General features: G+C 38.7%; 1 protein-coding gene across 2 annotated transcripts in view; it reads right to left on the bottom strand.

The window, feature by feature from the left end:
- Positions 1–12701, bottom strand: part of LOC130912069 (formin-H) — a 66440-nt gene that overhangs the window by 19714 nt on the left and 34025 nt on the right. For both annotated transcript variants that reach the window (XM_057829864.1, XM_057829865.1), the window contains exon 11: positions 7876–7962. In XM_057829864.1, coding sequence (XP_057685847.1) covers positions 7876–7962 — 87 coding nt within the window. The remainder of the gene's footprint in view (positions 1–7875; positions 7963–12701) is intronic.

Raw genomic sequence — 12701 nt, 5'->3', positions numbered from 1 at the left:
TCTCAGTCAAATTGGATGAGAGAGAAAGTAAAATAAAATACTAAAATAAACAAACCACAAGCCCGTCCCACAGAACCAAAACAAATTGTTCACAATTAACGTGAATATCTAACTAAACGTTTTTTTGCCACCTACAAATGAAATGAACAAGAATCCTACAGTAGTATTTCATAATGGGTCAAAATGATCTTTCGAACAGATCATGTGACAAGCACCTTCGAGACGGTCCTTTGCTTTGCCTAGCCAAAACTACAGCTCAGGATGGATATTTAGAATTTCTTTAAACCTAAGCTTTCAAAAGCTTCAACAACTGAGCTTTAACTGACAATTGAACAAGGACAGTGTCAAGATGCATGCATCCATCTCTCTATTTCTCAGTGGCTCCTTTGTTTATATTTTTGGATGACAAGCGTTTGGATTAATTTTTGTTGGAATAAACGAATGAACTGAGAACGAGCGGGTGAGACTTTTTCTTGGTCGCTGTCCAGTGGTGCGCAAGGAGGACGGAGCAGGGAGATCGTCGGGCTGAGGGTTTTTTGCGTTTTGGAATCTACATCATTCATTTTTATTGTTTGCTTTATTGTTTAAAAACTTTTATAGACAACATTTTAACAGCTAGGTCTTTATTTCAAAGGGGAAGTTCAGTTATTAGTTCTTTTCAGGGCTCCGGAGTGACAGCTACCGCGAGTCTATGATGGTGGAAATCAACTCCATCGACTAATTAAACCCTCGTTAACTCGAAGATCAAGCCTGATGTGAAAAGTTTTGATTTTCTCCTTTAAATTCAATTCTCGGAAAGTCAATTACATGCGATGACATTTTCTGTTGTCACTCCTATGTTGAGGCAGCAAAGGGCAAAAATTGGTAAGAAGTATCTGATAAATTACTTTTCAAGTAACTTAGTTACTTTGATAATGACGTAATCAGTAAGGTAACTAGATTACTTTTTTGAGCTTAATCAGTAATTAAATTACTTTTTCAAGTTATCGGTGACAACACTGCTCATAACATAGGGTGACCAAACGTCCTTTTTTGCCTGGACATGTCCACTTTTCACATCCTGTCCGGGGCGTCCGGCGGGGTTATATGAATTGATGAAAATGTCCGGTTTTCATTATTTTTCATGGGACCAATTAGCATGTGTTGGAATTGACTGCCGCTTTGCGCAGAATACTACTGTACTATGCGGCCTGTGACGTGTTCCCAAAGAGCCTGCCCAGATGTTAAGACTTTTATTACGATCAATACCTATATACTCAAATGCTCATGTACCCAAATGAGTAATTAAGACAAAAATACATTTATTCTACTTTGGATACAAATTTGCGCATGCGTGCACAGTCACAGACTGGCTTTATCGTGACGTCAACTGTCGATTCTCATTCTAAAACAAACCTTCGTCACAACAGGAGCTCACATGCTATCGGTATGTACACTTGGTAAACTTACTTTTCGGCAACTGTTGACTTCTGTCGGAACTTTGTACTGGTGTGATTTGTAAAATCACGTTAGGTGTTGTATCTTTGCGCTGCTGATTATTGTAAACTTTTATAGCAACGATTGATTTTGCCTTGGCTACCGGTGCTCGCTAATGTGGTCAGTGAGCTAAGCCACGCAAGGTATTATGGGAAATGTAGTTTTAAACTGCTGGAAACATGCTGGTTGAATTGTTTTCCAGTTGATTTTGGTTATTGTTTGCTTGCAATTTTAAATGAGAATTACAATTGAGTGGGAATAGTAATAATAATAATAATTATTATTATTAATAGTAATTTATTAAAATGTTTAGTTGGCACATGTGTGTGTATTGACTGGACTACATTTCTTTTGGTCTGCATTATATTCTTTTTTTTTTTTTTTTTTTTTTTTTCATTATTTAATTTGAAGTTTTTTTGCGTTTTTTTTGTTCGCTTATTTTTTTAAAGGAATAATACAGCCTGTTGAGTAACCTCTGACAATTTGAATTTGTGTCTTTGGTTATATTTTATATGGCTATATATTTTTTAATAAAACTGAATTTTTCTATCCAAAGGGAGGAGGCACACTTTAAATATATTAAAGTGATATAGACATCTTTGAGTGAACTTCTAGTAAAATTCAAATATCTCGAGGCCGGGCCGAGTGTCCTCTTTTTTGGAAATCAAAATATGGTCACAACACGTAACATTACCGTAATTTGTAACCTGTGAGGGAATTTATTCTTATTTGCCATGGTGCCTCTTGTACTTTGTCACATCATACAAGTGTTAATATTTTGCAGAAAGAACTAACGCTAGTTTAGATAACCTAGCATGCCGTGCTAAAATACCAATAGCCTAAAGAGTGAGGCGTGAAGGACATTAAATCTTTGAATAACAGCACAACACAGCCCGAGCCCCAGAAATGATGACATATTTTGCTGGGTATGAGCTCATCCTGTAGAGAAAATATTTGGATTGAAAAAAATGACAGATCATTCAGTATGGACTGAATGAGTCACCCAGGGGTCGCGTTAACCGAATATTTTCCGTCGTTGACCGATTTTTTAAAACGGTGACGGAAAAAACAAGTCCATCTGTCATTTTGACAGGTTGCAATTCACACCCCAGACCACAGGGTGGCGAGTGAGCATATTAATTAGCTATTGTCTCTTTTGATGCATGACGTCGTTGGCCTTACTCTGAAAAATGTCAAGGCAACTGAGTGTCCGAAGTTTCTTCAAAAAGCCCCAAAACGACGATGGTGTTGATAAAAGAGGTGAAAAAAGAGGGACTGCACAAGCGGGCACGCAATTCAAGTCCATGCGCACCAGGAGGAAAGTGTGAGACTGCGTTCAGGCCACAGCAGGTGAACTGTTAATTTCATTGTTCCATATGTAACCTCATCTGCTTGATGTGTGATGATGGCACGGTGTGGATTCTCTGTTAAGCTTGTTCGGACAGAATATTAATTTAAAATGAATGAAAACTAAATACTATTGAATATGTTGAAGCGGTATGCAATGTTAAGAGTCTTGTTAGCTCGAATTGCTGTGTCCAGCCGCTGTAGCTCTGCTGCTCTCTGTGAACTCTCTATTCAAGCCGGAACGCGCGCGGCTCTTAAGTGTCTCTGTCACGTGACTGTGTCGTAGCCGGTAACACGCTCGGCCAAATGGACACACAAGTACGGAAGGTGAATTATGCCAAACAAAGGGTCACCACAATGTCATTGTCATCATTTTAAAAATTTAAATGACCGGTAAAAATAGATTATGACCGGATTTTTATGACCCTGTCAGTCAAAATGACAGACAACGAAAAAGTCTAGCGCAACCTCTGGAATCACCTACGTTGTCTTTTAATTAAATTGTTATCTGGCAATTCTATTGGATGCTATCAGCCACTTAATAAAGACATTAACATGGGTGAGACACACAACCTTTATTTTTCATTTTCCTTAGTCTGTAACAATTATTTGTGGGAAATCCAATAAACATTTTATCATATTAAACAAAGCCTACCATGTTTGTCATCCAAAGGAATGTTTGACAAAATCTGGTCAAGCATCTTTAGTAATCATGCACTGCCATATTTGCCCGTCATATGCCAACACCAGTGTTGTCAGTAATGCATTACTGTAATCTGAATACTTTCTTCAGTATCGAGTAATCTAACGAGTTCATTTTCCAAACCAGTAATCTGATTAAAGTTAGTTTCCTTATTGTCTGTGCGTTACTACATACAGTATTTTGTTATTGCCTCATAATGTATGTAGAATAAAGAATATTGTAGTCATTTCATCTGAAGAGCATTTTGAATAGGAAATGCTTGAAAGGTACCTGCTACCTGTTCGTTTCCATGGTAACCGCTAACAGTTACTTCCTGTTTTGGTCTCGAGTCACATGCGCTAAGTGTTGTGGGACTGAAAAAGGCGTGTGCCAGGCTGCCAGCACGGGTGCACATACGAGCTGAGGGTTGAAATGTGCGAGGGAATGTTAATCTCTTTATGTCCATTAATGAACGTAAGTATTTTTCCTTCATTCTGGAGGGTTCCAGCGATAGGTTGGACCCCCTACATGCACTGCTGTTTTGTGGCTTTGCCGTTGCAACGATGCGCAGTCATCGCCCTAAGTTTGCAAGCATTGTTTAGGCAAAGGCAAATTTATTTATACAGTATAGCCCAATTCAACACAAGGCAATTCAAACTGCTTCAAATCACATGAAAATCATAAAAATAACACTAAATCAATAGAACTTAAAAACAAACACAATCGAAACAGGAAATAAAATTATACATAAAAATCGCATTTAATCACGAATAGAAAAAAATATATATATAATAATAATAATGATACTACTACTACTGAAAATAGTTGAAATCAGCAATGGAGATAAAGCACAAGAGGAATAGAAAGCAAATAGATTGAAACATATATGCAGTGCTAAACAAAGGCGTTTTTAGCCCTGATTTAACGGAGTTATCAGTTTGAGCATACTTCAGACCTTCAGGTAACTTGTTCCAGATGTGAGGAGCATAATAACTAAATGCTGCCTTACCCTGCTTGGTTCTTGTTCTTGAAACATACAGGAGACCAGTTCCAGATGACCTTAGAGGTCTAAATGTTTCATAGGAATCTAACAAATCAAGCATGTATTTTGGTCCAAGGCCATTAAGTGTTTTGTAGACGAGCAGTAGTATTTTATAGTCTATCCTTTGACTCACTGGAAGCTAGTGCAACAATTTCAAAACCGGTGTAATGTGGTCCAGTTTCTGTACTAGCTGGAGCTTCCTGACTGATTTTATATCAAGACCTGTAAATATATCGTTGCAATAGTCCAATTTGCTGAAAATGAATACATGCATAAGTTTTTCCATGTCTTGTTGAGTCAGAAGCACCTTAATTATTTTACATCATATTTGTGTTGCACATTTATGCCGTGAGGTGACGTGCTAGTTTAGCATCTTTGGGATGTGTTGTAAGTCCGACTGAGTGTAAAGTGCTTAGTTGCCACCGCGTTTTGTGGCCGAATTGATCGCGTGTGTGTACGGCCCACTTCTGGGTTGTGCGCACGCATCTGGGCCCGACCCCACCTTTGTGTTTATTGCACTGTGCAGTTCATTTGTGTGTTGTTGATTATTGTGCAGTCAATTTGCATTGTTTTACATTGGTATTGATATGCTGTTCACCCTAAACCATAACCCAAGTTCAGAATTTTTGACATTAGGCTCAATCTTCGAGTCGGTGGAGTTGATTTTAACAAATTCCATGCAGTTTGTAAGTTATTTATTAGTTTTAGGGCTCCGGAGTGGCTAAGCTAGCGCGAGTCAATGGTGGTGGAAATCAACTTCATCAACTAATTAAACCTACGCTATCTCGAAGATTAAGCCTTATGTGAAAAATTCAGATCTTCCCCTTTACATTCAGTTATCGGAAAGTCAATTACATGCGATGACATTTTTCTCTAGTCATTCTTATGTTGAGGCGGCAAGGGGAGAAAAATTGTTAAAAAGTAACTGATAAATTACTTTTAAAGTATTTTACTGATTACACTTCAAAAACAATCTGGTTACTTTACTGATTACTTTATTATCAAAGTAACTAAGTTACTTTAAGTTAACTAAGTTACTTTTTTACCATTTTTTCTCCTTTTGCTGCCTCAACATGAAAATAACAGAAAAATGTAATCGCGTGTAATTGAGTTTTTCACTTAAGGTTTAATCTTTGAGTTAGCGGGGGTTTAATTAGTTGATGGAGTTGATTTCAACCACCATTGACTCGCCCTAGCTTAGCCATTCCGGAGCCCTAAAACTAACATATAACTGACAAACTGCATGAAATTTGTTCAAATCAACTCCAACGACTAATTAAACCCCCGCTAACTCCAAGATTAAGCCTAATGTAAAAAAATTCTGAACTTCCCCTTTGAAATAAAGACCTAGCCGTTAAAATGTTGTCTATAAAAGTTGTAAAGCAATAAAACAAACAACAAAAATTAATGAAATGAACAAAAATCCTATAGCGTAAAGTTTTCATAATGGGTCGAAATCATTTTTCGAACAAATTATGTGACGAGCACCTTGGAGACTATCCTTTGCTTTGCTGAGTCAAAACTACACCAGAGGAGGCAAGATGGATATTCAGAATTTCTTTAAACCTAAGCTTTCAAACGCTATCAACAACAACTTGAACAGTTGATTGACCTCTAACAATGTCAAGATGTGTATATGTATATACAGTATTGGCCAAAAGTTTGGAGACACCTCAAAGGTGGATATTTTGAAGAATGCAGAATACAAAACCTGTTTCCAGTTATTTCACTTTTTTTTTTTTTGCCATTCCACATGTTAGTTCATAGTTTTGACGTCTTCAGTGAGAATTTACAATAGTAGTGAAAATATATAAAACGCAAAAATGATGAAGTGTGTCCAAACTTTTGTTTCAGAGTCTTCAACATGCTTTTCCCCCAGTCCCACAAATATAAAACTCCGCCTGTGATTACAAACTCAAACTATAAAATGTACATAATTACACATATTATAAAGGCTGGTTACGAACTGTAGAAGTGCTGGCTGTCTCGTTACCTGTCGGCTTTGTTTTGAGTTTTTGCTGTAATTCCAAGCGCTTCCTTGTTGAATTGGATGTCGAGTTTTTAGCGGTCGACAGTCTTTCTGAGCCAGCGCGGAGTTTGCAATGCACAGAGATATTTTTATCATCTTTACTGGACGGATATGTGAAGTAATGGTAGTATCTCCAGTGAGGAAATGCAGCCGTTTGTTGTATCTCTCCGGCTCCTTTACTGTTAGCATCCTGATAGGTAGCCAGGCTATGTTGTTGACCGCCGTGGCAGACGGCGCGCACACAGCATGGTAATACACGTGACCCGTTTTTTTTTCCGATGAGAAAAGGTGAGATGTGATGTCACTCCCAAACTCAAGAGCAGTATTTTCTATTCAAATGCTCTACGTACGGTACATGACTACAGTATTCTTCATTCTACATACAGTATGATGCAACAACAAAATAGTAACGCACAGGCCCTGAGGAAACTAACCTTAATCAGATTACTGGCTTGGAAAACTGAACGCGTTAGATTGCTCGTTAATGAAAGAAAGTAATCAGATTAATCGGTAATTAAATTACTTTTTTAATTAATGTGTGACAACACTGGCCACCACTTTATCTCAAATCAACCTGTTCTATCCTCGGTGTCCTGAAACACATATGCTGTGGTTGCCATGAACTTAACGTAAACTTGGCATTTTGTTGTATCAGCAAAATGATAACCAGGCAGAGACAAACGCATGCAAAAGTACTTTTCGTGTTTTCGTTGATTGTGATGTAGTGGCACGATTTGGCCTGATTAAGAGTTGAACTAAAAGAGAAGTTTGTGAAGAATGAAAAATAAAAGCATTGAAGAAGAGCTGGGAGGTGTTGCTATCTGACTTCAATAACTTCAGTCTTCAGTCCCTAAAGCCAATAAACAATGATCCTCTATAAGACAGTCACCCTGCCTAATGATGAAATATTGATCCTTGTTCAAGCAAAAACACTTACCAAATATATTTGTTTTGATTTCTTTTTGGACCTCTCTTCATTAATTTGTCTTTGTAGATAATTGGAACTTTTTCCTGAATTCAGCTGAATTGCATTCTTTGAATTATTTGCCACATCTACTGAACAAAGAATAAATTGGATTCAATTAAGATTCTTTTTCATCGCTCTAAATCAAATCACGAGTCATCTTAGAGTGTGTTCTGTTTGGCTAACGCTTACAAATGAAATAGAAGGAAAATCATAAAGAATCTGAGGACAGGCAAAGAGCTTCCATCCATTAGTAGCACCGTGATGGGAGCTTTTAGTGATGCGACACATATGGAAACAAGGATTTGACCTTTTTTCTGGGTCAGTGCACTCACAGGCTGCAGGTCCCTCATGCTGATGGGAAGCTCTCTCAGGGTCAGCAGCAGGTCTAGTTGTGCGCCCAGGTATGGAATGTCACACATCTGGAACAGATGAGTGATGGTAAGTGTTACTATTAGACAGGGGAGAAAGTGGGCTGGAATGGGCTGGAACACGGTTCCGGCATGAATTTCGGGGCCGGAACACAGTTTGCTTTGATCCCGAAAATATGACAACTGTCAAAACTCCATGCTTGAAAAAAAAAAACCTGCCACGCTGCTACATATGCATCTCCAATAAGAACAATCTACAAACGTCAGATTTACATACACAAGTGTTAGCGACAGGCCTAATAAAGTGCTTGGGTAGCGTAATACCTTTCCCCTAGAGGTGGGAATCTTGGGGCACCTAACGATTCGATTACGATTCAGAGGCTTATTGATTTTATTTGCATATAGTTTATGGCAAGATGTCAGCAGCTGAATGATGGTTTGTTTGTTTGTTTGTTTGTTTGTTTGTTTGTTTGTTTGTTTGTTTGTTTTAGTGGATACGCTTATGCAGCTGGAAAAAAATTACGATGACATCACTCATTTTTTATTCAGTTGGTAGCCTCCCCCAATTAATCACACCACTGGGGAGTGAGGTTATATTCAAATCTTGCTCGAAGTTTGAAAACTACATACGTATTCCACCTGTTAGGTTCAACGGCAAACAAGAAAACATTTTTTTACAAGAAGAAAATGTCTCATTTGAAAATGGTGTTCTTTGAATTCTTTACTAGGTAAAGGATATTTGAACTTGCTATACAGTGGGGCAAAGAAGTACTTAGTCAACCACCAATTGTGCAAGTTCTCCTACTTGAAAAGATTAGAGAGGCCTGTAATTGTCAACATGGGTGACCTCAAACATGAGAAACGGAATGTGGGGGGGGGGAAAAAACTGAATATCACATTGTTTGATTTTTTAAAAATGTATTTCCAAATTAGAGTGGAAAATAAGTATTTGGTCACCTACAAACAAGCAAGATTTCTGGCTGTCAAAGAGGTCTAACTTCTTCTAACGAGGTCTAATAAGGTCTAACAAGGCTCCACTCGTTACCTGTATTAATGGCACCCGTTTTAACTCATTATCGGTATAAAAGACACCTGTCCACAAGCTCAGTCAGTCACACTCCAAACTCCACTATGGTCAAGACCAAAGAGCTGTCGAAGGACACCAGAGACAAAATTGTAGACCTGCACAAGGCTGGGAAGACTGAATCTGCAATAGCTAAAACGCTTGGTGTAAAGAATTTAACTGTGGGAGCAATTATTAGAAAATGGAAGACATACAAGACCACTGATAATCTCCCTCAATCTGGGGCTCCATGCAAGATCTCACCCCGTGGCGTCATAATAATAACAAGAACGGTGAGAAAAAAATCCCAGAACCACACGGGGGGGGGGGACCTAGTGAATGACTTAAAGAGAGCTGTGACCACAGTAACAAAGGCTACTATCAGTAACACAATGCGCCACCAGGGACTCAAATCCTGCACAAATCCTGCACTGCCAGACGTGTCCCCCTGCTGAAGAACATTTGGATGATCCAGAACAGGACTGGGAGAATGTGTTATGGTCAGATGAAACCAAAATGTAACTTTTTGGTAGGAACACAGGTTCTTGTGTTTGGAGGAGAAAGAATACTGAATTGCATCCGAAGAACACCATACCCACTGTGGAGCATGGGGGTGGAAACATCATGCTTTGGGGCTGTTTTTCTGCAAAGGGACCAGGACGACTGATCTGTGTAAAGCAGGGTTGTCCAAACTTTTTGCAAAGGGGGCCAGATTTGGTGCGGTAAAAATGTGGGGGGCCGACCTTGGCTGACGTCGTTTACGTAGAACAATATATTCAAGCAAATTTTAGCAAGCCATTCTTTGTGTCACATTTGCTTCATTATTTTTTTAAATTAATGATTTCAACAATCTCGCAACTAGCCTTTGTGGCGTACTCTTTTGACTCTCGGGCTCTTGCGAAATATTGCTGCTGTGAAGTTAACCCTTTAACACCGAACGTGTCGGCAGCGACACGTTTATGTATGTCGTCTTTGAAGCTTCGTCACGCTGTAATTACGTCGCCCACGTGCCGCTGGTTGGTCTCATTTGAAAGTGCGGAAGTTGATGTCCACGCCAGTTTTTATTTGAAGTCAATCGACCAAGAAAAACTGGAGATAATGTCATTTGAGTTTTATAGTTTTATTGCACATAAATATGCATTAAAACGCTGCATGTACCATGTATCTATCTCCATATTTCCATCATTTCTTGTCCTTTTTCAAAACCGAAAGCAGCACAAAAGACTACATATCCCAAGATCCGTTGTGATGTCAAGAAGGACGAACCGAATGTGAACATTTTTAATAAATTGCCGAGCTAGGCGCCAACTAAGGAAAAGGAGGCATGAACACCGGTTGGATTGTGCGAGCGACTTTGAAACGTGCAGAATGAATCAAAAACTAAATTTAGCGCAACCTAATGCATTTTTTCATCAACTCAAGAAATTGGATGAGCTGCATTTGTCGTCGTTTTCCTCGGATTAGTCGGCGTCTCGGCGAGAAGAAGTGACAGCAGCGCTTAAACGGCAGAAGAGTAGGCTGTGTGACGTTGTATGTGACGCAGCTCAGTGACCTGTTCAAAAACAAACTTTATTGAGTGCGCAAAAAAAAAAAAAAAAACTATCGGGTCGCATGCCTGAAAAAATTGAATTGAACTGAACTACTTGTCAATATTTTTGAAAATACTTTTTTTCATTGTTATATATATATTTTTCTTCACTATGAATCTTTTCAATTTTTATATAGATGTGTGTTCCAGAAGCTTGATTGCATGTACGTATACTTTAGATAAGGTGATGGGTATAATACCTAACTTCACAGAGATATCCTCCAAACCTTTTTTGTGTTAGATGATATAATTTTTTTCTCACTATTTTGCACTGTATATAACCTGTTTTGACCATAGTATGTGTAAAGGCCAAAAACACCTATGAACATACCCACTGTTTGTGTTGAATAGTCAAACATAAAACTATTCAATCTTTTTTTTTTCTATTGAATGTTTATCCTAACAAGTTGAATAAATATTATCAAGCTTCAAAACTGTTGGTCGAGCATGTTTGGTTGTCAATGGGACACCAACATTACAAATTTTGAAAAAATATTTTGGGATTTTTTTGTCTTTTTGGGTCCAAAATGTGGATTATAATTGGTCAGTGAAGAAAACAACAGTTTGGACATGAAGTTCAAGGTGTCCTGAAAAAGGGACCCAACATGGCCATTGTGAACAATTTTTTCTTTGAACTATAAAGGCAACATCAAATGCATGCAAATTCGGCCAAAATAGGCTTAGGTGTTAAAGGGTTAAACTAGCTTCAAGTTGCTTCAATTTCTCGCTACGTATCTTCCCTGTAATCTTGTCGTACATGTCAACGTGTCTTGATTGTTGATATCGCCTCACACTGAACTCTTTAAAAACAGCGACTGTCTCTTTGCAAATGAGGCAGATACAGTTGTTGTGCATTTTAGTGAAGAAATACTCCAATTTCCAACTAGCCTTGAAGCGTTGGCCGTCGCATAGTCAACTTTCTTGTTTTTGTTGATTGTCACCGTTTTAGAATATTGGGAGTAAAGGGTCACACAGGGTAATGTTGCTTAGAGTGCTGCTGCCTTTTAGTGGGTAAATGAGGAGCAGCATTTAGTGTGTAAGCTACTTCATATGCTGGTAGTACTGCTGACCAGTTTATTAAGTCTGTGTGTGGGCCAGACATTATTGATTTTATGACAGAGGCTGGGGGCCGGATGAAATTTGTCCACAGGCCGCATTTGGACCCCGGGCCGGACTTTGGACATGTCTGGTGTAAAGGAAAGAATGAATGGGGCCATGAATCGACAGATTTTGAGTGAAAATCTCCTTCCATCAACAAGGGCATTGAAGATGAGATGTGGGTGGGTCTTTCAGCATGACAATGATCCCAAACACACAGCCAGGGCAACAAAGGAGTGGCTTCGTAAGAAGCATTTCAAGGTCCTGGAGTGGCCTAGCCAGTCTCCAGATCTCAACCCCATAGAAAATCTGCAGAGGGAGTTGAAAGTCCGTGTTGCCCAACGACAGCCCCAAAACATCACTGCTCTAGAAGAGATCTGCATGGAGGAATGGGCCAAAATACAAGCAACAGTGTGTGAAAAGCTTGTGAAGAGTTACAGAAAACGTTTGGCCTCTGTTATTGCCAACAAAGGGTACATAACAAAGTATTGAGATGAACTTTTGGTATTGACCAAATACTTTTTTCCACAATGATTTGCAAATAAATTATTTAAAAATCAAACAATGTGATTTTTTGTTTTTTTCCCCACATTCTGTCTCTCATGATTGAGGTTTACCCATGTTGACATTTACAGGCCTCTCTAATATTTTCAAGTGGGAGAACTTGCACAATTAGTGGTTGACTAAATACGTATTAATAAATACTACACTGTACTACTGACTTTTACGTTAGCTACAGTAAACGATGTCATCTTCGTATCGAGGGGATTTTCTGTTGGTAATCTCCTGGTATTGTGGAATATTCCAATATGTTTTTTAGCTTGCAGCAAACTGTAAACACTGATTGAGGATGTTTTATTCTGGTGGTGTGCCTGCAGCTTGTCACAGGTCACAATCGTCTGCAGAGAAGACTCATCGTGTTGCAGAGGCAATGACGCCTTCGTCTTGCATATTAAATCCCCCGTGCGTCTATCCTGAAAGGTGTTGTGACAGCTTTGTAGTTTTTTTTTTCCAATCTCTTTTGGCCAAGCACACACATAA

This window comes from Corythoichthys intestinalis, chromosome 2 (assembly GCF_030265065.1).
Source record: "Corythoichthys intestinalis isolate RoL2023-P3 chromosome 2, ASM3026506v1, whole genome shotgun sequence".
In the NCBI taxonomy this organism is placed as follows: domain Eukaryota; kingdom Metazoa; phylum Chordata; class Actinopteri; order Syngnathiformes; family Syngnathidae; genus Corythoichthys; species Corythoichthys intestinalis.
The sequence above is the reverse complement of the archived record's forward strand: the minus strand, read 5'-3'. Positions and strand labels throughout refer to the sequence as shown.